The sequence below is a fragment of the Cynocephalus volans genome, chromosome 11 (genome assembly GCF_027409185.1).
Source record: "Cynocephalus volans isolate mCynVol1 chromosome 11, mCynVol1.pri, whole genome shotgun sequence".
In the NCBI taxonomy this organism is placed as follows: domain Eukaryota; kingdom Metazoa; phylum Chordata; class Mammalia; order Dermoptera; family Cynocephalidae; genus Cynocephalus; species Cynocephalus volans.
The window spans coordinates 118,223,420-118,249,356 of record NC_084470.1 but is presented as its reverse complement, the minus strand read 5'-3'; the positions used below and the strand labels follow the sequence as shown (position 1 = coordinate 118,249,356).

Below are 25,937 nucleotides of genomic sequence, written 5' to 3'. Positions count from 1 at the left end.
TTTTGCAGTATCCCATAGGTTTTGTTATAATGTCATTATTATTTTTAGTTTCAAGAAATTTTTTGATTTCCTGTTTAATTTCTTCTTTGACCCATAGGTTATTCAGGAGCATGTTTAATATCCATGTATTTGTATGGTTTTTGAAGTTTCATTTGTTATTGATTTCCAGTTTTAATCCATTGTGGTCTGATAAGGTACTTGAAATGATTTCAATTTTTAAAAATTTTTGAAGACTTGATATGGGACCTAATATCTTGGAGAATGTTCCAGGTGCTGATGAGAAGAATGTATATTCTCTAGTTGTTGGGTGAAATGTTCTATAGATATCTATCAAGTCTAATTGGTCTAAAGTATAGTTTAATCCCTGTGATTCTCTGTTGATTTGTTGTCTGGATGATTTTCCAATGCTGAAAGAGAGGTGTTTGGGTCCCCAACTATTATTGTATTAGGGTTTATCTTTCTCTTTAGGTGTAATAGTGTTTGCTTTACAGATCTGGACACACCAATGTTGAGTGCATATCTATTTACATCTTCTTGGTGTATAGATCCCTTTATCATTACATAATGTGCTTCTGTGTCCCTTTTTATAGTTTTTGATTTAAAAACTATATTTTAAATCAATGTAAGATTGATTTTATCCAATGTAAGAATATCTACTCCTGATTGGTTGTGGTTTCTATTTGTGTGATGTCTTTTTCCATCCTTTCACTACTAGTCTGTGTGAGTCTTTACAGATGAGATGAGTTGCTTGTAGATAGCATATAATTGTGTCTAGTTTTTTAATCCATCTGGCCACTCTATGTCTTTTGAGTGGGAAGTTCAATCCATTTACATTTATGGTTGTTACTGAAAGGTATTGTCTTACTCCTGGCATGTAATTTCTCCTATATGGTTGTTTTGAATATCTTTTGTTCCTATCTTTCCCTGTTGTTTGTCTTTGGTGTTCATTGTTATTTTGACATGATATGATATATGGTAAAGTCTATGTGCTCTACCAGTGGAATTTGTTCTTTCTCATGTTTTCATGGTAGTGATTATTGTTTTTAAGATTCAAGATGCAGGACTCTTACTCCCTTAAGATTTTCTTGCAGGGCTGGTCATGTGGCAGTGAATTCCCACAGTTGTTGTTTGTCTGGAAAATACACTATTTCTCCTTTATATCTGAAGGATAGCCTTGCTTCGTATAGTATTCTTGGCTAGCAGATTTTTTCTTTTAGTACTGTAAATATATCATCTCATTCTCTTCTGGTGTGTATGGATTCTGCTGAGAAGTCTGCTGTTAGTCTGATGAGCACTCTGTTATAGGTAACTTGACACTTTTCCCTTTCTGTTTTTAGGATTCTCTCTTTGTCTTTGACTTTTGCCAGTTTGACTACAATGTGTCTCAGAGAGGACCTTTTTGGACTGAATCTATTTAGGGATTTTTGAGTCTCTTGGATCTGGAAGTCCCTATCTCTACCAATACCTGGGGAGTTTTTAGCTATTATTTTGCTGAATAGGTTTTCAATGCTTTTTCCTTTTTCCTCTCCTTCCAGAACACCCATGATTCAGATGTTTGTCTGCTTGGGGTTGTCTGATAGCTCTTCAAAGATTCTTCATTTTTTAAATTCTTCTTTCTTTTTCTTTTCTCTCTCTCTCTCTCTCTCTCTTCTTTTTTGTCTGCCTGGCTTATTTTTAAAAGACTGTCTTTGAGGTCAGAAATTCTTTCTTCTCTTTGCTCTAGCCTGCTGCTTAAGCCCTTGAATGTAGTTTGTATTTCATTGAATGAATCCTTCAGTTCCAGGAGTTCTGCTACATCCTTTTTAAAGGCATTTATCAATTTGTAAATTTCCTCCTTCGTGTGTTGCATTGTTTTTCACATTTCATTGAGTCATCTATCTGAGTTTTCTCATATCTCACTGAGTTTCCTTAAGATTGTTACTTGGAATTTCTTTTCAGTCATGTCAAGAGTTTCCTGCTTTATGGTGTCTAGTATATGAGTTTTATCAAATTCCTTTGGTGGTGTAATATCTTCTGGGTTTTTTTTGTTTGGTTGGTTGGTTTTTGTTTTATTGTATTTCTAGTATCCCTACATTGATGTCTGGTCATCTAGTGAAGCAGTTGCTTTTTCTGTTACTCTGGGGTGGCTTTTGAGGAAAGAGAATCCCTCCTGTAGATTTGTTTTATGTTGCCTGTTGGGTGGGATGTTTTAGTTTTGGTTCTAGATAGGCTTTATAGGCTCAGTAGTTCCAGGCAGACTCAGTTGTTCCTGGTAGACTCAGTAGTTCAGGGGGTGCCAAAAAGTATGGCTGAGGCTGAGGGCAGCTGGGTCCAGGTGGTATGGGTTAAGGTGGCTGTGGCCATGTAGCATGGGGTTCCAGGAGCTGTGTCTGGGCAGTATGGAGTTCCAGCAGCTTTGACTGGGCTCCAGCAACTGTAGCTGCATGGGACAGGGCTCCAGATACTGTGGCCAGGAGGTGTGGGACTCTGGCAGCTGTGGAAAGACAACATGGGGCTCCAGTGGTGGAAGCCATGCAGGGTTGCACTCTGGAGACCAGCCAGGTGTCATGGGGTTCCTATCATGGAGCTCCACAAATTTTAATATGTGATATTCCCCTTATGGTTCAGTTTGATATACATACTAATGTATATTAATTTCTATTATGATTTTTTTCCTCTGGCCCTTGTCTTATTCAGATATGTCTATCAAATTTCATACTTTTTTCAAACTTTTTTCATACTTTTTAAAAGTATGTTTTAGTTACTGATTTCTAGCTCAATGGCACTGAAGTCAGAGAACATACTCTGTATGCTTTCAATCTTTGAAGTTTTTCAAGATTTGTTTTATAATCTAGTCTGTGGTCAGGTTTTGTAAATTAGCCCTGTGTACCTGAACAAAATGTACATTCATCATTTTTCAGGTACAGTGTTCTATAAGCCCACGATGCCGTGCATATTAATCAGGTTGTACAAATTTTCAATATATTTGCTAATTTTCTGTTTACTTCTTCTATCAATGATTGACAGATAACTTACCTGTGAATTTGAATTCAAATTGTGAATTTGTCTGTTTGGGGTTTTTTTTTTTGTTTTTTTGTAATTCTGTCAAACTTGCTTTAAATGCTTTTAGACAATGTTATTATATACAGGTAAAATCATTTCAACATCTGAGTGAGCTGTTCCTTTATAATTATTAAGTGGTTCTCTTTATCTCCAGTAATGTTTTCTGCCTTAAATTCTATTTTGTCTATTGTTGATCTAACTACACTACATTTCTTTTACTAGTATTTACATGATATATCTTTTCTATTATTGATTTTCAAGTTTGTGCATCCTCAAGTTTTTTGTTTGTTTGTTTGTAAAAAGTTTTATTTAGCTATTCTTCACATATCATACAACACATCCTTTTAAAGTGTATGTTCAATGGCTTTTAGTATACACATTCACAAATATGTGCAACCATCACCAAAGTCAATTTCAGAACATTTTCTTCACCTCAGGAAGAACCATCATATCACCCTCCTATCCACCCCCCCTCCATTTTCCTCCTCTCCATTGCTAAGCTACCACTAATCTATTTCCTGATTAATAGAACTACTAACTCTATTTCTCTATTTCCCTATTTTGGACTTTCATATGAACAGAATCATATCATGTGTGGATTTTGGTGACTGGCTTTTTTCACTTAACATAACATTTCCAAGATTTGCCCAAACTGTAATATGTATCAGTACTTTTTTCCTTTTCATGGCAGAATAGTATTCCATTGTTATGGATATACCACACTTTGTTTATCCATTCTTCAGTTGATTAACATTTAGGCTGTTTTCACCTTTTGACTATTATGAATAATACTGTTATAAACATTCATGTACAAATTTTTGTGTGGAAAAACTTGTGTATTTTGGTGTCTCTTTGGTATACATCTAAGAGCAGAACTGCTGGTTTTAATTGTTTGAGAAACTACCAGATTGTTTTCCAAAGTACCTGCACCATTTTAAATTCCCACCAGAAGCATATGAGGGTTCCAGTTTCTCTACATCCTCACCAATATTTTTTATTATCTGATCTTTTTTTTACTCTAGCCGTCCTAGTGAGCCTTGATTTCTGTTCCAGTGGCCTAAAATTCTGTAAGAATCAAAGCTCACATTCTCTCACACCCCTATAATGCCCTGCTGGCTTTCTATTTTCTCTTTTATTTTGCCCCAATAATTCACTTATATATCATACTTATATATATTTATAGGGATATCTATATTTTATGTAAATATAGCGATATCTGATATCTAGATAAATAGATGGATAGACAGACAGATAGATAGACAGATAGATTCAAACACACAAACAACACACACATTCCAGCACTTAGAGTTGTTTTCAGTAAAATAGTTTGTCCAATTAACCTAGGGCATAATATTAATGAAACAGAATTTTGTTCTTTTGTCTATTTTTTACTGGTATTTTTTTCTGATTGATATGTATGAGTGCTATATATGTTCTCAATAATAATCTCGGTTTCTAGTTGTATGTATTGCAAATATCTTATGTAGTTTATGTGTTCCTGTTCTTATAATAGTATATTTTAATAAATGAAGTTCTTAGTTGCAATACAGTTAAATTTGTCTATCTTTTCCTTTAGCATTTGCATTGATCACATCTATTACAAGAAATACTTCCTTATTCCAAGGTCATAAAAATACTCCCATATATTTTTTTCTTCTAAATGTTTTATGTTTTGCCTTTTACGTTTAAGCATCATCCACTGGGAATAGAATTAATGTGTGTGAGGTCAGGATGCAATTTCATTATTTCATTATGTATAATTAATTGTCTCAAAAGTATTGAATAGTCCCATCTTTCACCAGCAACCTTCGGTGTTACCCATGTCATGAAGAATCTAGTTTTTAGATGAGGTATTTTTCTTTTTTCTCATTAATCTATTTCTCTATGCATTCACCAATACCGCACTGTCCTAAATATTAAGAGTTTATAGATCTTGATACCTAATAGAACAAGTATTACCAAGTGTCACTTTTGACTGTTCTTGTCCTTTTACTCTTCTTTATATATTTACAATGACATTGTCAGTTTCCTTGAAAAATGTTTTTAAATTTTGACTAAAATTGCATTGAATGTATAGACCAGTTTATAGAGAACTGATATATTTACTTTATTGTGTCTTACTATCCATGAATGTGCTTATTTATCCATTTATTTAGGTCATATTCAATTTCTCTGAATAACATTTTGTAATTTTTCATAAAGGCTCTTCACATATTTTGTTAGATTTGTTCCTATTATGCCCTCTTAGTAAGTATTCCATCTTCTTCGGATTTAAAATGAATCCAATTTAAAATAGAATGCTTCTAATATTTCACCATAAAAAATGGTATTTGTTATAGAATTCTTGCAAATATCTTTATCAGGCTAAGGTAATTCCTTCCTACTACTACTTAGTTAAGAGGGTTTTTTAAAAAAAAATCTGTTAAATTTTGTTAAGTACTTTGATTGTGAGCTTATCTTTGTGGTTGATTTTAATCTGTTCAGAATTATATTAAGTGAAACAAGTCAGGCACACAAAAAGAGAAATACCACATGTTCTCACTTATTGGTGGGAGCTAAAAATTAATATATAAATTCACACACACAGACACACACACACACACACACACACACACACACACACACAAAACCGGGGGGGTGGGGAAGAAGATATAACAACCACAATTACTTGAAGTTGATACGACAAGCAAACAGAAAGGACATTGTTGGGGGGGAGGGGGGGAGGGAGAAGGGAGGGAGGTTTTGGTGATGGGGAGCAATAATCAGCCACAATGTATATCGACAAAATAAAATTTTTAAAAAATTAAATAAATAAATAAATAAATAAATAAATAAATAAATAAAAGAAATTTGACAGCCTCCATCAAGGATGTTTCCTTGAGGAAGAATGTATTTCCTTCAGTTAGAAGCCAGAAGACCACAATGCTCCCTCCCAGGCTATTCAGATTAATTCAAGAATTTTAGGTCAAATCACCTACCTTGCGCAAATTCCTACACACAAAGCTTAGGATCCTGATTATAGTAGAAATTGACATTTGCCACAGGTAAACCTCCTTTTGTGTTCACTTATAAATCAGTGCTCCAATTTTAGTTCCATTTTTTTAATTGTCCCCATTGGCATTGACCTGTTTGTATTCTGGATTTTGTTTATCATAAACAATTACAAAATTCTTCCAATGCATACTTAATATCTTAAGTGTAGTACAGGGTGATAACCCTGTGCAGCATCCCCATTCCCCCATGGATTTGTGCATTTATTCATTCAAAAAACTTCTCTTGAGTGTCTACCATGCCAGGCAATATTTTTGGAACTAGCGGGTTCTGATGTAGAAGAACAAACAAAAAAATCCTGCCTTCATGGGTCTTACATTATATAGAGAGATAAACACATACAATATCATTGTAAGATATCTGTGTTCAATAGAGCTAAGTACTAAGAGAAGAAAAACAGACCAAAGGAGGTGATATGAATGGAAAGGAGGTAAAATATGAGAGGATATCCAGGGAAGATCTCACTGAGAAGGTGTCTCTGAGCAAAGAGTGCAAAGAGATGAGGGAACTGGCCACTGGGATACAAAGAAGAAGAACATTCTGGGCAGAGCACACAAGACTCTCTGAGGGCAAAGGACCACAGGCAGAGCATGACAGGTGTATTCTAGAATGGCAGAGGCCATTGTGGCCAGAGGGGGGAAAAGACAGAGAAAGCAGAAGATGATCTCAGGCAGGTTAAACAGAAGCAGATAACACTGAACTGAGCTGGTCAGAGTTAAGACATTAATTTTTACTTTGAATGAGATAGGAAATTACTGCAGGGTTTGGAGAAGAAAGGAATAGTGTTGTTGTTTTTGACAAAGGTTTAAACAGGATCACTGCAAGATACTAGACATTTGGCCCACTTACCTGCAGAGGACTTGAGTTTTGGTGTTAGTGAGAGGTGTTTATTTGTAAAAAAAAAAAAAAAAAAAAAATATATATATATATATATATATATACACACACACACACACACACACACACACACACACACACACACACACATATATATATATATATGGGGAAATCTAGGAAGGAGCACAAGAATAGGCACCAAATGTATCAAATCTAACTGTAAAGTAAATGAAATGATATAAGTGCAAGAAGAATTATTGTGCATAAATGAATTATTCTATAACCTGGATACAGATAAAGGCTTTTTAACTATGGCTCCTAATTCAGATTCAATAAAAGAAAAGATTGATCAACTTGATTGCATAAAAATAGGAAATATTTATAAGACAAAACAACACTATAAACAAAGTAAAGACAACTGGCTAACTGGGAAAAAATGTTTGCAAAATACATCACAGGTAAAGAACTAATAATTATAACATATATTTTAAAAAACGCTTAAAAATAGAGAAAGGAAAAGTCCAAAATATGTGATAGAAAAATGGACAAAGATGTGAACAGATAATTTACAAAAGAATAAAATATAAAAATAGCTATTAAACCTATAAAGATATGTTCAAAGTTACTCAAAATAAGAGAAATGCAAATTAAAACTACACTGAGATAAAATCTCTCACTTATTAGATTGGCTAAAATTTAAAACCATGATGACAACACATCAGATTAATGAGACTCTGGGGAAACAGGTGCTCTCATACATTCCTGTTAGTAATATAAATTGGTAAAACTCTCACTAAAGGAACTTGGCAATATCTAACAAAACTACATATGTGTTTACCATTTGTCACAGCAATTCCACTTCTGCAACATGAACTGAAGATACACTTTCAACAACAGAAAAATAACTATTCTTTATAGCAGTAAAAACAACCTCAATGTCCATACGTAGGGAAATAGTTGAATAAACTATGGTATATCCACACAATGAAGTACTATGCAGCTGTAAAAAAGAATGAGTAATATTTCTGGACTTGAGAGTGAATTTCAGCATATCTGTTAAGTGAAAAAAACAAAATGAAAAAGAGTACCTATAGCATGCTTTCTTTTATGTAATAGAGAAGAAGAAATAAGACAAATGTGTATCTGTTCATTTGAGCAAAAATAAAGGCAGATAAACCAGAAACTATTGAAAGTGAGTACCTATAAGGGGTGGGTTGGAATAGCAGTGATGGGGAGAAGTGACATTTCTCTGATCATATCTTTTTACACAATTCTGACATTTGGAACTATGTTAACGTTTCACCTGTGCAAACAAACGAACAAAACAGGCAAGAAAAGAAATAAAATTGAATACAAAAGGAAACAAATTAATCTGACTGAATTTCAAATGAGTAACATAACCACACCGAAGAGGGGGAATAATTAATCTAAGTAATTTTGAACATAGCAATGTTGTTTTCATACTTTCAGGCTATAAACAAAATAAAACTTTAAAAACTAGTAGGTTTGATTTCCACTAATGCATGGAGTTAGGAATTATAAAACTTCTTTCTGTGTATTCTAGGATTGAGCAAATAAGTAAACACATTGTGGAACCACGTGTCTCACTGTTGGACAAAGAAGATACAAATATGGAAGGAGGGAATGACAGAATGAAATCTATAGAAATTAACTGGTATTGGAAGAATTGGTATGAATTCATGACTTAGATCAAACTAGATTAAATAGACATAGGAATGTACATATGTATGTATATTTCTTTGCTCTGTCTGTTGAGAGGGTCTAGAAGCAATGATAGTTCAATAACACTGAACACACTCAGCATCCAGATCTTGGTTTCTGAATACCATTTTCTATCAAAATGAACTAGCATTCCTTGGAGAAACGTCAAGTTCCAGTGCTGCGTCTGGAAATGTATAAGGCAAGACTGGGGCATTTTGATTTGCCAGAAGGTAAGGAAGTGCTCAAAATGACATAGGAACTACTGTCAGGGTTCCCACTGGCCAAATAAGGTACAATTTGAGCAACAAAATATAATAATGATAGTAATGAACTATGACCCATTGAATAAATAAACAAAATTCATATTGACATAGATACTGAGTTAATGCTGATATAGATAAATGTATAAATAAACATGGAAGAAGGAAAAACTTTTTTTTTTTTTTACAGTAGAATGCCAACTAATGAATATAGAAGTAATGATTGAAGTAGAAATAATACAACTTGGCAATCATCATAGTAATAATTGATTCAGGCAAGAATCATCAATGGATGCTAAAATTCATGGTGAAAGTGCAAGGAAAATATGAGGAATCTACATAGATGTAAGTATCTCCCCCCAAATACTTATTAATTACAAATGTAAAAATACTAACTTTACACTAGAGAAACCTGGCTATATTTGTCCATTTCTGTTGCTTATAACAGTATACCTGAAACTGGTAATGGATAAAGAAATGGAACTTATTTCTTACAGTTCAGAGGCTGGAAAGTCCAAAGTTCAGGGAACACATCTGGTGAGGGCCTTGTTCTTGGTGGCCACTCTCCACAGCAAAGCAGGGTGTCACATGGGGACTGGCTGAGCAAGACAGAGCTAATCTCCTCACTTGTTCTCATTTTAAAGCCATCAGAACCATGCCCTTTACCACCCATTAAATCATCAATGAATAAATCCATCCACACGGGCAGTCTTCAGGATGCAATCACCTCTCAGAGGCCCCACCTTTCAATCACCATAATAGGATTTCCCACCCTCTTAACACTATTAAAATGGAGGCCGAGTTTCCAATACATGATCCTTTGAGGGACACATTTAACCCAACCCATAGCACTGGCAGACACCACCTTAACTAAGTGATCAAAGTTACCACCACCAGTAATAGGACAAATAGACAACATGTGCCTCTCTGTAAGAATGCAACATTCCTGCCAAAAATGTATAACTTGAATCTAATCATGAAGAAATGATAGAGAAACCCAAATCAAGGATGGAGTAGCCGGCCTCCAGGATGGGCCCTAATGATCCCCACCTTCTGGTATTCCCTTCTCTGCATGTACAGTGCCCTCCCACACTGAAAGCGTTGATCTGTGTAATCAATAGGATATTCTGGAGGTAACATAGCATGATTTCTAAGAAGAGGTCATAAAAGACATTGTGGCTTCTGCCTTTCTAGTTCCAGGAGAAGCTAGCTGCCATGTCATAAGGACACCCAACACTCAAGCAGCCCTATGGCAAGGCCCACAGGGTGAAGAAATGTGGCATCCAGCCAAGAGCCAGGTGAATGAGACATCTTAGCTGTGGATCCTCCAGTCCTAGTCAAGCCTCCAGATGACTGTAGCTCCAGCTGATGTCTTGACTGCAGTCTCATGAGACACTGTAAGCCAGAACTACCTAACCCCCAGAAACTGTGTGAGAATAATCATGTTTATTCTTGCTTTAAGCCACTAAGTTTAGGGTAATTTGTTGCTATGGAACAGATAACTAATTTAGAAGCTATTCTACAAAAATAATTGCTGTGTACTCTTCGAAAATGTCAAGGTCATGAAAGACAAAAAAGACTGAGGACATTTTTCCAGATCAAATAAGAAAAAAAAAAAAAAAAAGGACAATCAAATGCACTGTATGATTCTGGCATAATCCTGGACCAGGAGGAAAAAAATGTTGGTTGGTTGTTGTTTTGCTCTAACAAAGATTACTAAGATAATTCCCCAAATTGAATACAGTCAGTAGCTTATAAAATAGCATTGTTATCAATGTTAATTTCTTGTTTTTCATCACTGCACTGTAGGTATGGAAGAGAATGTCCTTGTTTTTAGGAAATATGAGTACACACAAGTATTCAGAGGAGTGATGTCATGCCTGTAACTTATCTCAAACTGTTCCAAAGTAATAATTATATTTATATAATCAAATCATATATATGTACATGTATATATCTATATCTACATCTAGAGAGAGGAGAAAGAGAGAATGGTAAAGAAACTATAATAAAATGTTCACATTTTGAGAATCTGGGTGACAGGCATATGGGAATGCTTTGTACTATTCTTGCAACTTTTCTGAAGAAATTATTTCAAAGTAAAAACAACGTAATAGCAGAGGTGGCTGCTGTTCCTAAAAGTAAACGAACTGTTTTTTCAAACTCAGGGTTGAGTCTCTATTAATAGGTTTTGAAATGAGTTTCGTGGCCCCAAACTAGAATTCTAAAAAACAATGGCAATAGAGCACAGCACAGTACAGCCCACCTAGCCGAGCACAGCGTAGCAGAGCAGAGCAAAGAGCAGGAGCCCTGCAGGGGGTCACTAAGGGTCAGCACTGCTTTGCCAGATTTTTGTTTCAGTTCTAGAAGAGTGAGAGGACCGGCTTGCACGGTCAAAAACGATGGAAAGCCACATAACTAGGGGGTGAGCCTGAGCCCACAACGCTGAGTTCCTCCCGCCCCCGGCCGGCAGGTGTGCGCGCGCCCCAGCGCACGCGGCCGGGCGCTATTTAAGGGCCCGCCTCTCGTTGCTCGCCGCCGCCTGCTGCTCCAGCCCTGCCCTCCCGGAGCTGCCCGAGGCTCGCGCGTCCCGGAACGCATCCCGCCGCTGGGGCATGGGCGCCGCGGGCCCGCTCTGGGTTTTCTTGGCTCTCGTCGCGCCAGGGGTCCTCGGTGAGCTGGGAGGGGGAGCACGGAGGTAGGGACGCGCGTCTGGGGCACGGACGGTTTCTGAGCCGCCATGCAAAGCAGGGAGCCCGAAGCGAGGAGAGGGGACGGTGCCGGACGCATGCCTGCCTCCCGCTAGCTTTGGGGACTCCCCCCCGTGTAATCTCTTAGTCCTGAATGTCCCCACTCACTCCTCCGAGAACTGGGACCAGCGGCGACACAGCTGTCTGATACCCCCGCTGTGGCCGGTGGCGTGCTCTCTCGGTCCTGCCTGGGCTCGCCGTCCCCGGGATTCAGCAGGTGCTCATTGCTCCCCGCCGAGGTCTGCAAGCGCCACCGAAACCTACCTGCTGTGTGCGGAGACGGCAGCGCGTGGGAGCGCTGCTCACACCAGCTCAGCTCCCTGCCCTGACTGGGCAGCGTCTGGTTCCCAAGCATGGTTCTCAGAGTTTTTGAACTTTGACGTGATACTGGTAAAGAGATTCTAAGCGCTAAACACCTGGAGTTACTTTTAAAAGTTGAGACATGAATTAAAACCGTAGTTTTCTTCGTGTTATTTTTCTTCTGTAATAGTGTCAAGGTTTATTATAACCCTTTCACCCCCCCACCCAGATTTGCTTGATTTTAAGTATTATAATTTGTAAAGATTAGAGTCTCTTGGCTAGAAAATGGGTCTAACTTTACAGTGATCTCCAGGGTACAGTGAATATCTCTTTTATTAGATGTTTACTGTATGCAGACCTCAGTAACTGGGTGACTTTTCACAAGTCATTGAGCTCCCTGATCGTCAGTTTCTTCATCTGTAAAATGAAGCTAAGGATTAAACTGTCCTACCACCTCACTGAGTTGGCCTGAACATCACATGAAATTAGGAGAATGAGTTAGATGTTGCTTGTTACTACTAAATGTCAGTAATAAGTCTACTGTCTAAACCTGTTTTTACAGAGCCAGCATTTAAGCTGCCCGCTTCCCCCAGCTTGTTCAGGTCCCTGGGATATGGCGTATATTGCTTCTGTGACAACTTACTCTGCTTTCCTGACACTCGCTTGTCTCCTGACTCTTTAATTGAACATTTCCCCGATCGTTATCTTCATCTTTTTCCTTTTGCTTCATATTAACGCCTTTTGAACAAATGCACGTTCACAACTGACCCTAACACCTCTGCGTGGTACAGCCCCAGACCTGACCTTTCACCTATTTCTAAATTTTGGGAAGGATACTATCAATTGAAAATCAGTTTCTTCACCATCCCTACCAATTCATCATCCCCTCCAAGTCTGCACCCTGTACCACAGCAGGGCCATGTCTCGGTCACTTGATTCCAGAAACATGAAAGACCAGGTTTACCTATCTGTGGACTGTTCAAGGTAACATGCTTCTGTTGTTTGTATTTTTATCATTCTTATACCAATATTCTAATTGTAAGCATTATAATTCCCTGTGGAACAACCTCCTCTCTTACGTCACTCTGCTACTGGTACCCTTAACCTTTCCAATTGCAAAAACCAAAAATTTAAAAAATATGTCTATGTATATATATTTTCATCATTCTGTTCCCTTGCTCAAAAATCTAAAGGGCTCCCTACTGCCTGTGGGAGAAAATCTCATCTCCTCACCCTTTCAAGCCCTTTGTAACTGATCTCACCTAGGCGTGCTTGTTTCCTGTCCTGTGTGCACTGCTCACACTCTTGCCCGCCTGTCACCTGCTGCTCACGCATGGCACACTCCCACTGCTGACCTTTACTGCTACTGCGTACCCTCCCCAGATCATCTCTTGGCTCCTGGACAGCTGCTCCTGCACTTGAGTGTGCTTGAGAAACTCTTGGAGCACCTTTTTAATATGTAGATTCCTGGGTTCTACCCCCTCCAGAAAGAAATTCATGGGTTTGGAGTGTGGCCCAGGAAACTGAGGTTTAACAAGCTCTTTGGAAGATTCTGAAGCAAGTATCTATAGGTTGCACTGCTATAAGCAAAGTCACTGGGAAGCATGTTTCATTCTTAGAGTGTTTTCCCACTTTTTCCTTTTAATTGCTTAAACAGAATAAAATTTCCTGCACATTTAGATTTCACTCAAGCCTTCACTGGCAACCTAACCTTAGCAAAACCATGCAGTAGGAATTCCCTCATTTCCCAATCAGCTGGTCTACAAATCTCCCTGCATCTGGGGTCAGATCCTGCTCTTGCTTGCATAAAATTTGCCAAGGGCTTCCCATCACACTAGAATAAAATCCATGCCCCTTATTCCTCACTAGAGGCCTCTGCCTTTCTCTGAAATACTCTATACCCCACTCCAGCCACACTGCCCTGCTCTCTATTCCTTGAACACAGCCACGTTTGTTCAGCTTTTGCACTAGGTACTCTGTTTATGGGAACACTCTTCCTGCAGACTGCGCCTTGCCTGGCTGCTTCTTGACATTTCAAGTCTCAGCCCAGTGTCCCTCTTCTGTGACTGTTATCTAGAGAGCACCTATCACCATCTGAAACCTTCTTGTTTAGTTATCTACCATTGGGTTGTTTGTACCCTCACTGAAATACAAGTTTCCTGAGAGCAAAGCCTTTCTCTGTCTTACTGCCTGATTTGAATCCCTAGCACTAGCAGGTAACTAGGAATTCAATAAATACACATTGGAAGTTTTTTCTACTTACAACAATGGAAGAAGCATCCTTTCTCCTGACAAAAGTCCACTTTTCACTCTTCCTGCACTGATGATCATATGCAAGCCCCCCTTGCTGTTGCAAGGACTTTACTTCTGCAGACATCCCTGACTTGCATCACCTATGCCCCCCTCTCCGTTTTCCCCATCAGCACTGCACTGTGCCCCAGGACATCGTTTATGGGACGAAGCTTCTCATGACCCAGGGAAACTCCGTTTTTCTGTCCCTCTTCTCATCCTTCCCAGCAGAACTCTTGTTGACTGCGTGTTATTTTTCTTTATCTCTTTCACCCACTCCAGACAGGCTTCTTTCCCCCCCGTTCTCCTAAGCTGCTTTTAGCAAGTTCGTTACTGACCTTCATGCTGACCAATCGGTCATTTTTCTATTCTTGTCTTTCTCAGTCTTGCAGCCAAAGCTGCTTCCTCCCTCTTGAAACAGTTTTCATTTTCATCTTCCAAACAGGACACTCTTACCTGTTTTTTCCACACCTCTCTGGTTACTCAGTATTTTGGGCTCTATCTCTAAAAATTGGAAGGTACAGGGGCTCAGCACTGGGCCTCCTCCATCTTTCTCCATATCTTATTTTTAAGAGAACTCATCCAGCCTTATGGCTTTAAATACTATTTATATGTTGATGACTCATATGTATTGCCTGTGGTCCTGACCTTTATCTCCTGAGCTACAAATTTGTACATCCAACTGTCTGCTTGGAATCTTCACCTGGATGCTTTGTGTGTTAACTATAGTGAGTCTGAAGCAACTGATTCCGCATACACTCCTAGTGTGTTAAATATAGTGAACACACACACACACACACACTCACACACACACGCACGCACACACATGCACACACACGCACACATACACACACACGCACACACACGCACACACACACACACATACACACACGCACGCACGCACGCACACACACATGCACACGCGCGCGCGCGCGCACACACACACACACACACACACACTGTTCCTTTTCCAGGCTTTCCCATCTCAGTACATGGTAACTCCATCAATCAGGGAGTTAAAGTCATAAGCCTACACACCACTGCTGAATCCTCGCATTTCCTTAAGCCCACTTGTGATACACAGAAAGTCTTGCCATTTCTGCTTCTAAATATGTCTAGTTCTCACTGCTTCTCTTTGGTCCCAGCCTCATTTTTTTGCCCTGAACTGTACCCCCTGCTTCTAAAACTATCAGTCCAATCCATTTTCTACCCAGTTGCCAGACTATTCTTTTTAAAAAGTAAATCAGGTCATGTGACTGTCCTGCTTGAACTCTCCAGTGACTTCCACTCAGGATAACATGCAGACGTCTTACTGTGGCCTGTGGAGAGGTACAGGATCGCTCCTGCTCAGCTTTCTAACTTGAACTTGTACCCTCTGCTCTGCTCACTGCCTTCCAGCCACACTTGCCTCTGTGTGTCCCTGAAGCACAGCCAATCCATCCCTGCCATTAGGCCTCTGCCTAAAATGCTTCTACCCAGCGCTTGCCTGGCTGGCACCTTCTTAGCCTTCCATCACACCTCAAATGTGCCTCTTTACAGGTTGTCTTTAACCCTCACAACAGAAGTTGCCAGCCACCTTGTCCCTTGCTCCTTCTGGTACATTGCATTTTGACACTTTATTCTGTTTATTTCCTTTACAGTACTGGCTTACTTATTTCCTTCTACCCCTATTATGGGTATTTATTTATGGTCTGTCTCCCTCTATTGAAACAAAAATTCTATGTGGGTGGGAACATTGCCTGTAATGTTCATTGATATATCTCCTGTGCTTAGGTCTGTATCTTGGTTAATGTGCATAATCGTCATTCAAAGACTATCTAATAGCCAGTAAACCCAGTATTGAGGTTTGTGATTATAATTCTCATTCTCAATAATAACTTTCCATCTTATCTGATTTCTGGCTGACCTTTTGGTTTTATTTCTATTATCCTGTATATTTGTTTTTCATTCATTTCGAATGGATTTCTAAGCCATTCCAAGTAAAGCCCCTTGGGCCCACATAAAGAGTTAAATGTACTGGTTTTCCGGAAACTGCTTTGCCTAATTATTTTTTAACATGGTTTGAGGAATGTGTGTATGTCTTTCCGCTCTTATATTTTACCTCCACTCATGATAAACTCTGATTTTTACTCCTGGTTGTAGAAAGATGTGCAGAGGGTTCAGTGACCCCCAAGAAAACTCATAATTGTTCATGGACTTACCTTCCCTTTTCTGAATAGAGAAACCAATCTCTGGAAATTGTCTTGTGACCTGGGATTTTGGCAATTTCATTAATAATGATGGCTAGTATCCTCAAAGAAGTAGAGTTTTTCAAGTCTCCTTATTGAGGACAAGACTTTCCCATTGTTTCTCATCCAGAAAGTTGTTTCTTGTCTCCTTTCACCACGGAAAGTCATGTTACGAAGCACACTGCTGCTTCTGCTGTTTCCAGATCTTGGTTCCATCTTGGTCTGTATCACTGCTGCTGACGAAATCTTGTAAATTTAAATTGATTTTCAGCTTTTGAAGAATAATTTGGTATTGTCCTTATTTATATTTGGTAATTCCAGGTTAAATCACTTGATTAGAGTAACTGGTGCAAGTTCTATCAGGATCATGAAGTTAGTCTTCATTGAGGTCAAATCTTGATCTTCCCTATAGAGTCTTGCTGTTTTGCACAGAGTATGCACATGGAGACATTTGCAGGTGTTACTGGTGGAAATCAAAGGAGTTGAGGAAATAAATAGAAGGGGACTTCAGTGAGATCTGGGTCCCAATGATGATGGCTATTCAGGAGCCTGGTTGGCTAGATCCAGGCTGTGTAACTTCCCTAATAGCAGAGGGGGACACAGAAAGGCTGGGTCTGGCTGCAGCTTGGGGAGCTCTGTGCATGCCTTTGTGTCACTCAGTCCATGTTTACTCTTTGACTTTTACCTGCACCCATCTCAGACTTGTTTGAAAAAGGAGATTTATAAATTTGATGTTCAAATAATCCAGGCACATTTTTGCCTGGATTACCGTCTGATCTGGGAGAAGAGTTAACTTCTTACTCTCTACATATAAATTTTGGGAGGTGAATCTTGAGTTCTCTCTCATACCTAGAAAAATGACTTTTCCAGATACATACTCAAGTATATGGTTGTTAGTTTCTTACCCATCTTCTAAGGTAACATTTGTTTTATTATTAATATTATTATATTAAGACACAGGAAACTATCTTGTTAGCACCACGCTCACCCAGTGAGCTAACCGGCCATCCCTATATGGGATCCGAACCTGGGGCCTTGGTGTTATCAGCACCGCACTCTCCCGAGTGAGCCACGGGCCGGCCCGACAGGAAACTATCTTGAAATGACTAGTTCCTTTTGTCTAGTACCCATCAGACAGTATTTATTAAGCTCTCTTTGGGGTATTACTCTACTAGGTAGGTAGAATAAAGTAATGAAGAAAAATAAATAAATACTTTTTTCCCTCTAGCCTCTAAAGGTTTAATGACTGTGATAGTTAGATAAGTTCATGAAAGTAATTTTAAAGGATCATACATGTGCTGGGCTTTTACAAGATCTCTGATGTACTTTAGTTTCCTGTCCTATCCCAGAAAAGTTTCTATCTTTAAGATTTCTACTTAAAATGTTCTAGTTTTTACTAATAACAACTACACTTTTTGATGAATATGCTAATTATCCTGACTTGATCATCACACACTGTACAGGTATTGATATTCAACTCTGGACTCCATAAATATGTATAATCAATTATGTCTCAAGAAAAAAATGCAAAAAACTCCAAAAATGGTGTAAATTAATTATGTATTTTTTGTATACCAATTATCTCCATAAATCTGGGGGAAAATATTAACATCCCCTCCCTCCCCACCAAAAAACCCCCCCAAAACAAATCAAAACACATATAGCTATCCTTTGAGGCCCTCACCACATGCCTTTCCTCTTTCCCTCAGGCTCTGACCTCACTGGGCAACAAACAAACAAATGAAAACCACTAATTTTTACTTATAAGGTTGTAAGAAGATCAAACAACCCTGGAGTCTTACTGGAATTTTATGAAAAATGGTTTTCTCCAGCTCTTCCTCTGAAGTCTATCTGAAAAAATTCTTTGAACCTCTAAGCCTATTTCTGTGTACATTTACCCATACTGCAACAATATGTGTTCTTTGTCCCAGAAAATATTGCCCCAGATTAGACTTACTTTCTAAAGATCAAAGTTGTCAAGACATTGGTGATGAAACAGAGGAGAGGAGGTTTTAGCATCTCTTAGTTTGATATTCTGTGGTCTTTGTCTCTAGGTCAGTGTAAGTTTCTGTCAAGGTATCTTTTGGCTAAGCCTGAAATTCAGAGTGACCAGTCTGAGTTTGCTATTGGGACATCTTAAAAATACAAATGCCTCTCTAGGTATGTCAAGAGGTCATTCTTTATCACCTGCCTAGAGACCTCCAAGTGTCAGATGCTCAGTAGTTCTGTAAACGTGAGTAGTCCTGTAATAGAGGCATCTTTGTGTCTATCAGTGTATCTGAATGAGAAAACCTGTTATTTTCAAGATAAAAGACTATAAATTAGCATGTCATCTCATGTGAAGGGGGCTCCTGGGTTCTGCATGTTTCCTTTTACTCCTAAGGGCATTAGGAATTGGGGTTAAGTCACCACAGCTGGGCAGCCCTGTTTGTCCTGTAATCTCCATGACTTGGATCTATGGTCTCTGTATTGTGTGAGACTGAGGTTAGAAGTTAGTATACAAGGAATATTGGTTTCACTTCATCCTTATCCCATTCAATTCAAGAGACATTATTGAGTAACTACTAGGTATGAAGCACTAGACAATGGGAACTGGGGGAGACGTACAGATTAATCTGAGTCTCTCTGCCTTTGAGGAACTCCTACACTAGTTGTGAAGACTGGCTCTTAAACATGGGCTATAAATTTCTTTTATTTGCAGAGATAAAGGGGTATGAGATCATAGAGGAGTAAATAATAAACGCCATCTAGGAGAATTAGGGAAATCTAGGCCTTGTGGGCAGAGCAAACAGCATCTGCAGCAGCAGAGAGGCAGAAAGAATGTGATGATGTCCCAGGAAAATAGACAAAATCAGTGTGGCTGGAGCATAGGGTTCATGGTCAGGAACAGCAGTTGATTAAGTGGACTAGAGCTTACTGCGAAAGGCCATGCACTTTCCCATAAACGATGGTGAGCCGTTGTCAGTCTTTAAATGTGGGGAGTGGCATGGCCACATTTGTGCTACTGAAAGATCATGTGTACAGTGGGACAGAAGATGTACCAGGGAGACCAGAGTTGAAAACATAGATTATGTCACTCAGTGCTCCAATGGGAGACCACAGCAGTGGCAAAGTAGTTGGTTTGCAGAGAGATTTGGTGACAAGTTAAATGAAGGGCAGGGGTAGAGGATGAGTTACAGAAAGGAAGTGATGACTATGAGGTTTTTCAAACCAGGAGACTTGGTAGATGGTGCCATCCACTGACAATATAAAAAGGGGAAATGGAGATTATAAGTTATAATTGGCCAGAAATAAAGTTTGCATCCATGCTGAGAAATATAGACTCTGCTTCCAACAAATAGTGTTCTGGAGTTGACTGACCCTTTGGAAGGTGCAAGTTTTGTAAATGTCAAAGGTTTCTTTGAGTAAACGTAAGTAGGCTTGTCAGCAAGTCTGGGCAGTTTGGGATTTAATATAAAATACAGAAAGTCTTCTTAATCCTAGCCCCAAATACTTTTTTTGTTGTTATGTCTTCTATTGTGGGTAGATCATGTATGGTCCTATACATCTCTCTGGGGCTCTGTGCTTACAGCCATGGGTGTCTAGTTTGGGTCAACAATGACATGTTCTTGTAATAAAGGATGAGTTGGCAGGGGACATCGCCAGGGCATGTGGATATTAGGACAGTAGTTCTAACCAGAAACCATCAGTCTTCCAAAGGAGACCTGAGTAATTGCCACTTACCCTTAAAAATAGATAAGCAAGAAGAGAATTATCTCCCTGATCCACTCCAGAGACAGCTCTTCAGGATTGCCCACTAGGGAGCATCCTAGGAGGGAAAGAACTTTGGACGACTCTTCTTCCAATTCTAAATCTCCAATGCCAGGAAGCCAAATTTCATTCAACTTCAGATTGTTGAATCTTTGTATGAGTCCTTATTCTGTCACCACTACTTGTGATAGTGTATTAACATGATATTCTATTCTTTGGCATTCTTTCAGTGGAGAAAGATCTCGGCTTTTCTAAAGTTTAAGTTCAGCTGGGAGATGATCACTCGTCTCTTTGTCTTCAGATATTAACTTCAGTGGTGACTCATCTGCCACTTGTGTTATCTCAGGCAATGTTGTAATCTGGAAAGTACCCAGATTTGCCTTTTTGTGAACGTAAGTGAAACAGTCTCTTTGTTGCACCCTATTTAATTCGTGTTGTCCCCTTCTAGAGAGAAATCGAGCATCTACACATCAAAATGAATACTAAGGAGGTTTACCCTTGGTTTGAGTACTTCTGGGTACAGAGCTATGATTTGTTTCATTTCTTATGTGCCCCCCATCCCACCACAGTTTCCTTTGATAAGTTATTTTATAACGAATAAATGCTTAAATCCAAAATATACCATGAGATTACCCACTGCCAACTTTATTTTATGCATAAACTAGGCCACCTAGGTGCCTCATTAACAGTTTAGCTATACTCTGCACTGGGGACTGTTGACCAGCTAACTTACAGCTTTTTGAGTTTCCATCACAAGTTCCATGTATCTTCCTTCCTTGCTACTTCCTATTTATAATCATCTTTTATATGTGAACACAGAATTTCAACAATATGGGTAAACTGTAGGCTTAGTTGAAGTTTGGTTTACAAGACTGAGGACAAAGTTCTCAGAAAGTGTAACATTTAAGTGACTTCCCTTTTCCCACCTACCCTCAAAAAACTATTCCTTGTAAGTCACCCTGAGTCATCTCCAATAGGGACTTTTACAGCAGCATTAGAGAGAGCCTTTACTATAAGAAGTTGTGACTTATCAGTGCTATGTTGAACAGAAAAACTCCGACCTCCTGAGTAAGAGGTCCATATATCGTACCAGCAGACAATCACATTGGCATCTGGAGCAGCCATCCCCGTAGTATGTTTACTGTAGCCAAACGCCCAATTCCAGAAGTTGAAAATGGAATTATGGAATCTGGATTTAGACAATTATTTTCTTTAAATGATACAGTGATGTAAATCAAAGTGTAAGTCTGGCTTTACCATCAATGGCAGTAACGTAGCATGGTGCCAACCAAACAGCAAATGGAATCCTCCACTGCCAAGGTGCTTCAGGCATGAGTTAGGCTAAAGCTTTGGGGATTTAGTGATAAAATGAGGTTTTTGGAGGTATAAATACATGGTACCTATGGGAAAGAAATACATGGTACCTATGTAGGAGAAAGATACTACATATGGTTGGGTTTTCTGGTTAAAGAATTTGCAAGAAAACTTTGAAAGTAATATCTAAAAGTTGAAGAAGTAGAAATTTATATTCTGGAACATTGCTAAATCTGTATTAATGTAGGGGAAATTAGAAGATGCTTTTAAAAAGCAGATAGTCCCAAGACCAATGAGTAGAGATTTTTTCATATTTATATATGCACATATACATACATATATATGTGTGTGTGTGTGTATATATATTTAATGAGGATAAAATGATCTCTCAATCCCATTGGCCATATCAATGGGGGAAATTGGCTGAGATCAGAATTTCATTCCAAGTACTATAAACATTATACATCCACACATTGAAAATGTAGCTTTTATAGAAGGAGGCTAGTACTCAGGTTGAGTCTCTGTCCCCTATTCTCCCCTTTCTCCTACTCTTATTGAGAAGTGTCTGACTTTATAAAAACCTATCAATATTGGGAGCCCCCTTCAGAAAGCTCAGACACCTCATCAACTTTGTTTTGGGAGTGGAAGGAAGTGGTAAATGTTGGTGGTAAAAATTGGTGAGAGAACGTCTCAGACCCATTGACTTGAATGAAGTGGAAAATGACAATAGGGTCCAGTGCTTCCTGGTGTAGGTCAGGATGGAGAAAACAGACCGTGGCATGGTTCATCATGTCTGAAAAGTAATGCATGTGAGCCCCCCTCCACCTCACCCAAAGGAGTCTCTCCTTACACTCAGGAGAGTGGACTTGAGCACCTGCATCCTACCCCATCAACTCCAAGCTGGCTATAAGTTGTATACAAGAAAGTTCTTTTTTCAGAAATAAAAGGCCTTCTGGTCCAATTCTTTTCTTAGTCCTATATCTTGTCTCTACCACCTCTACATATCCACCATAGTAATTATAACAAAAACAATAAGGAACTGGACAGGAAGTCTCCTACAGCTGTGTGCCTGGCTGCACGCTCATTGGAACTGACCCTGTGCAGTGTATGTCCCTGGGAACCTGGAGTCAAGCAACCCCACATGTGAAGGTGCCTAAAGCTCACCTCCATCTGAAGGAAACACAACTGTTTCCCCACTCTTCATGTGCCATTTATTGAAAATCAATTGGCTGTAAATACATGGCTTTATTTCTGGGTTCTCTATTCTGTTCCAATGGTTCATGTGCCTGTTTTGTGCCAATACCATGCTGTTTTGCTTACTATAGCTTTGTAGTGTATTTTGAAGTCAGGTAGTATGATGCTTACAGCTTTATTCTTTTAGCATGGTATTGCTTTAGCTATTCAGGGTCTTTTGTGGTTTCATACATATTTTAGGATTTGTTTTCTATTTCTGTGAAGAATGTCATCAGTATTTTGACAGGCATTGCATTGAATCTGTAGATCACTTTTGGTGGTATGGTCATTTTCGCACCATTGATTCTTCCAACCCAAGAATATGGAATGTTTTTCCATTCCTTTGTGCCCTCTTCAATTTCTTTCATCAGTGTTTTATAGTTCTCCTTGTAGAGATCTTTCACCTCCTTGGTTAAATTAATTCTTAAGTATTTTTTTGGGTGGGTAGCTATTGTAAATGGGCTTGCTTTCTTGATTTCTTTTTCATCTTTCTTGTTATTGATGTGTAGAAGTGCTACTGATTTTTGTATGTTGATTTTATATCCTGCAACTTTAGTGAATTTGTTTATCAGTTCTTAAAGTTTTTTGGTGGAGCTTTTAGGTTTTTCCATATGTATAAGATTATGTCATCTGCAAACAGGGACAATTTGACTTCCTTTTATTGCCTTTTATTTATTATGCCTTTGATTTCTTATTCTTGCCTAAGTGCTCTGGCTAAGATTTCCAACACTACGTTCAATATGATTGGAGAGAGTGGGTATCCTTGTCTTGTTCCAGTTTGTACAGGAAGAGCCTTCAGCTTTTCCCAATTCAGTATGATGTTAGCTGTCAGTTTGTCATATATGACCTTTATTGTGTTGAGGTACATTCCTTCTATGCCCAATTTGTTGAAGGTTTTTATTTTGAAAGGATGTCGAATTTTATCAAATGTTTTTGGGGCATCAATTAAGGTGATCATATAGTTTTTGTGCTTCATTCTGTTGATGTGATGTATCATGTTTATTGATTTGCATTGTTGAACCAAACTTGCATCCCTGGGGTAAATCCCATTTGATCATCTTAATGAGTGATCTTTTTAATATGCTGCTGGATTCAGTTTGTTAGTATTTTGCTATAGCTGTGACTCTGATCCTGAGTGGCTGAGCACAGCACTAGCCCAGCTCTGGGAGAGAAGGGGTGTTCTATTCTGGGGGTTTGGGCCTGGGGAGTAGAGTATGTCCACAATTCAAGAGCCAGAGCAAATGGGGCTTAGTTGTCACTCAGTTCCCAGGGAGTGAGGCACCTTGTACTGGTGCCTCTAGCCCCTGGAACAGTGGGACTTGGCAATATCTCAGTGTCTGTGAAGTTGCAGCGACAGCCAGAACCCAGAATGGTGGGGCACATCTGTCATTTGGGCCTTGGGGGGCAGGGAGCAGCACAGGGCAGGCTTCACTTCTTGGGGGAAGGGCTGTCTCAGCAGCTCCTTCTCCAGCTCCAGGGAAGCAGAGTGCGTGAGCTATTCGGCCTCCGAGACAGGTATCTTAGCTCAGCCACTGCTCTGTTTCCCTGAGACATGAGGCACTACGTCAGCTCAGTCCTGGGATGCACAGCTGCTTGACTCAGCCAAGCAGCTTCTTGGCCAGGAGAGCCATTCCCCAAGGGGTGATGCACCCTGTCATCCCAGTCCTAGGAGTGGGGCACAGCCACACTGCGAGAAACAGGTAGTTACAGATTCTCTCAGAGGGAGCGTGCAGCTTTGCAGCTTCAGTTCCAGGGAAGGAGGGTCACTACTGCAACGAGGAAGAATGGGTGCAGGGATTCCACCCTACCTAGTCCCTCAGGGTAAGGTGTGACAGCTGCTCTCAGCTGGGCTTGAGGAAGTCAGTTCAGAGGTGGCTTAGCCTCTAGGATAATAAATAGCATGTCTCATCCCTGTGGTAAAACAATCCCCAGCAGCAGTTCCAGTTCCAAGATGGCACAGTAGCCATGTGAGCCACAGAGAGTGGGGCACAGTGTCAGCTCCTCTGGGGGAACACAACTGTGTGGACTCCAGGCAGCTCCCTCAGCTAGGCTTCATGCCTGTGAGGACTGCCTGGGTCCCCAGTGGTGAGGACGGTAGGTATCCAAGGTGTTGGTGAGGGCTGCTGGGGTCCTCTGGCTTACCTCTCCCCACAGAGGGAATTTCCTGAGGATGGGGTGGTGGGGGCTTGGGGTCTCCTTTCATTCTCTAGGGGGCTCTTGTGAGTTTCTGTACTCACTAGCATTTCTGTCGCTCCTTTCATGGGCTCTAGCACTCCCCTTTAGTTATTTTCAACCAAATGTAGTTGTTCGTTGCTTTGTCTGTCTTTGTGGGAGAGATCAGCAGGAGGGTCTTCTAGTCTGCTGTCTTGCTCCATCCCTTACTCTCTCCATAAACTTTTTGAAGTACCCTTGTATTGATTTGTTTTCTGAGGACTAAGAAAGGGTAAGAACTTGGGAGTTTGGGAATAAAAAGAGACTATGTCTAAGAAATAAATTATACAAATTTCTAGTCTGATTCTGGAAAAGTGATATGACATATACTTAGATCTTTTATCTAACTTCAGATCTTTTTATTGTCAGCATCAGTGTGCCCACATCTTTCCTTTTCTGCGTTTGTTTCAGGGATTTCTTGTGACCCTCCTCCTTCTATCAAAAATGGTTGGAGTAGTTATCATTCTGACCCCATACCTCGTGGTACTGTGGTAAGATACTCTTGTTTACCCACCTTCCGCCTCATCGGAGAAAAAACTATTTTTTGTACAAGTAAAGACCAAGTGAAAGGAATCTGGGATAAAGCTGCTCCTATATGTGAATATTACAATAAAAATTCTATTTGCCCTGAGCCCACAGTACCAGGGGGATACAGAGAAAAAGGATCTAGGCCACCATACAGGCATGGCAATTCTGTGACATTTACGTGTAAAGCCAACTTCACCATGAAAGGAAACAAATCTGTCTGGTGCCAAGCAAATAAGACATGGGGGCCGACACCCCTGCCCACCTGCGAGAGCGGTGAGTACGCAGGGACACTGAGCCACAGGCTGCTCTGCGCAGCCCACGCTGTGTCCTTCTGAGGGACGAGCGGTGTGACGGGGAGGGAGGAAGGCGGGAGATGGGGAATGAGGGTCTCCCGCTCTTTCTTAATAATTGTCCATTCAGAA

General features: G+C 39.6%; 1 protein-coding gene across 1 annotated transcript in view; it reads left to right on the top strand.

Annotated features, from left to right (window-relative positions):
• The first annotated feature begins 11,476 nt into the window (after positions 1 to 11,476).
• CR2 (complement C3d receptor 2) overlaps positions 11,477 to 25,937 on the top strand; it is a 39,236-nt gene continuing 24,775 nt past the window's right edge. The window contains exons 1-2 of the mRNA XM_063113456.1: positions 11,477 to 11,585; positions 25,399 to 25,788. Coding sequence (XP_062969526.1) covers positions 11,528 to 11,585; positions 25,399 to 25,788 — 448 coding nt within the window. The 5' untranslated portion in view covers positions 11,477 to 11,527. The remainder of the gene's footprint in view (positions 11,586 to 25,398; positions 25,789 to 25,937) is intronic.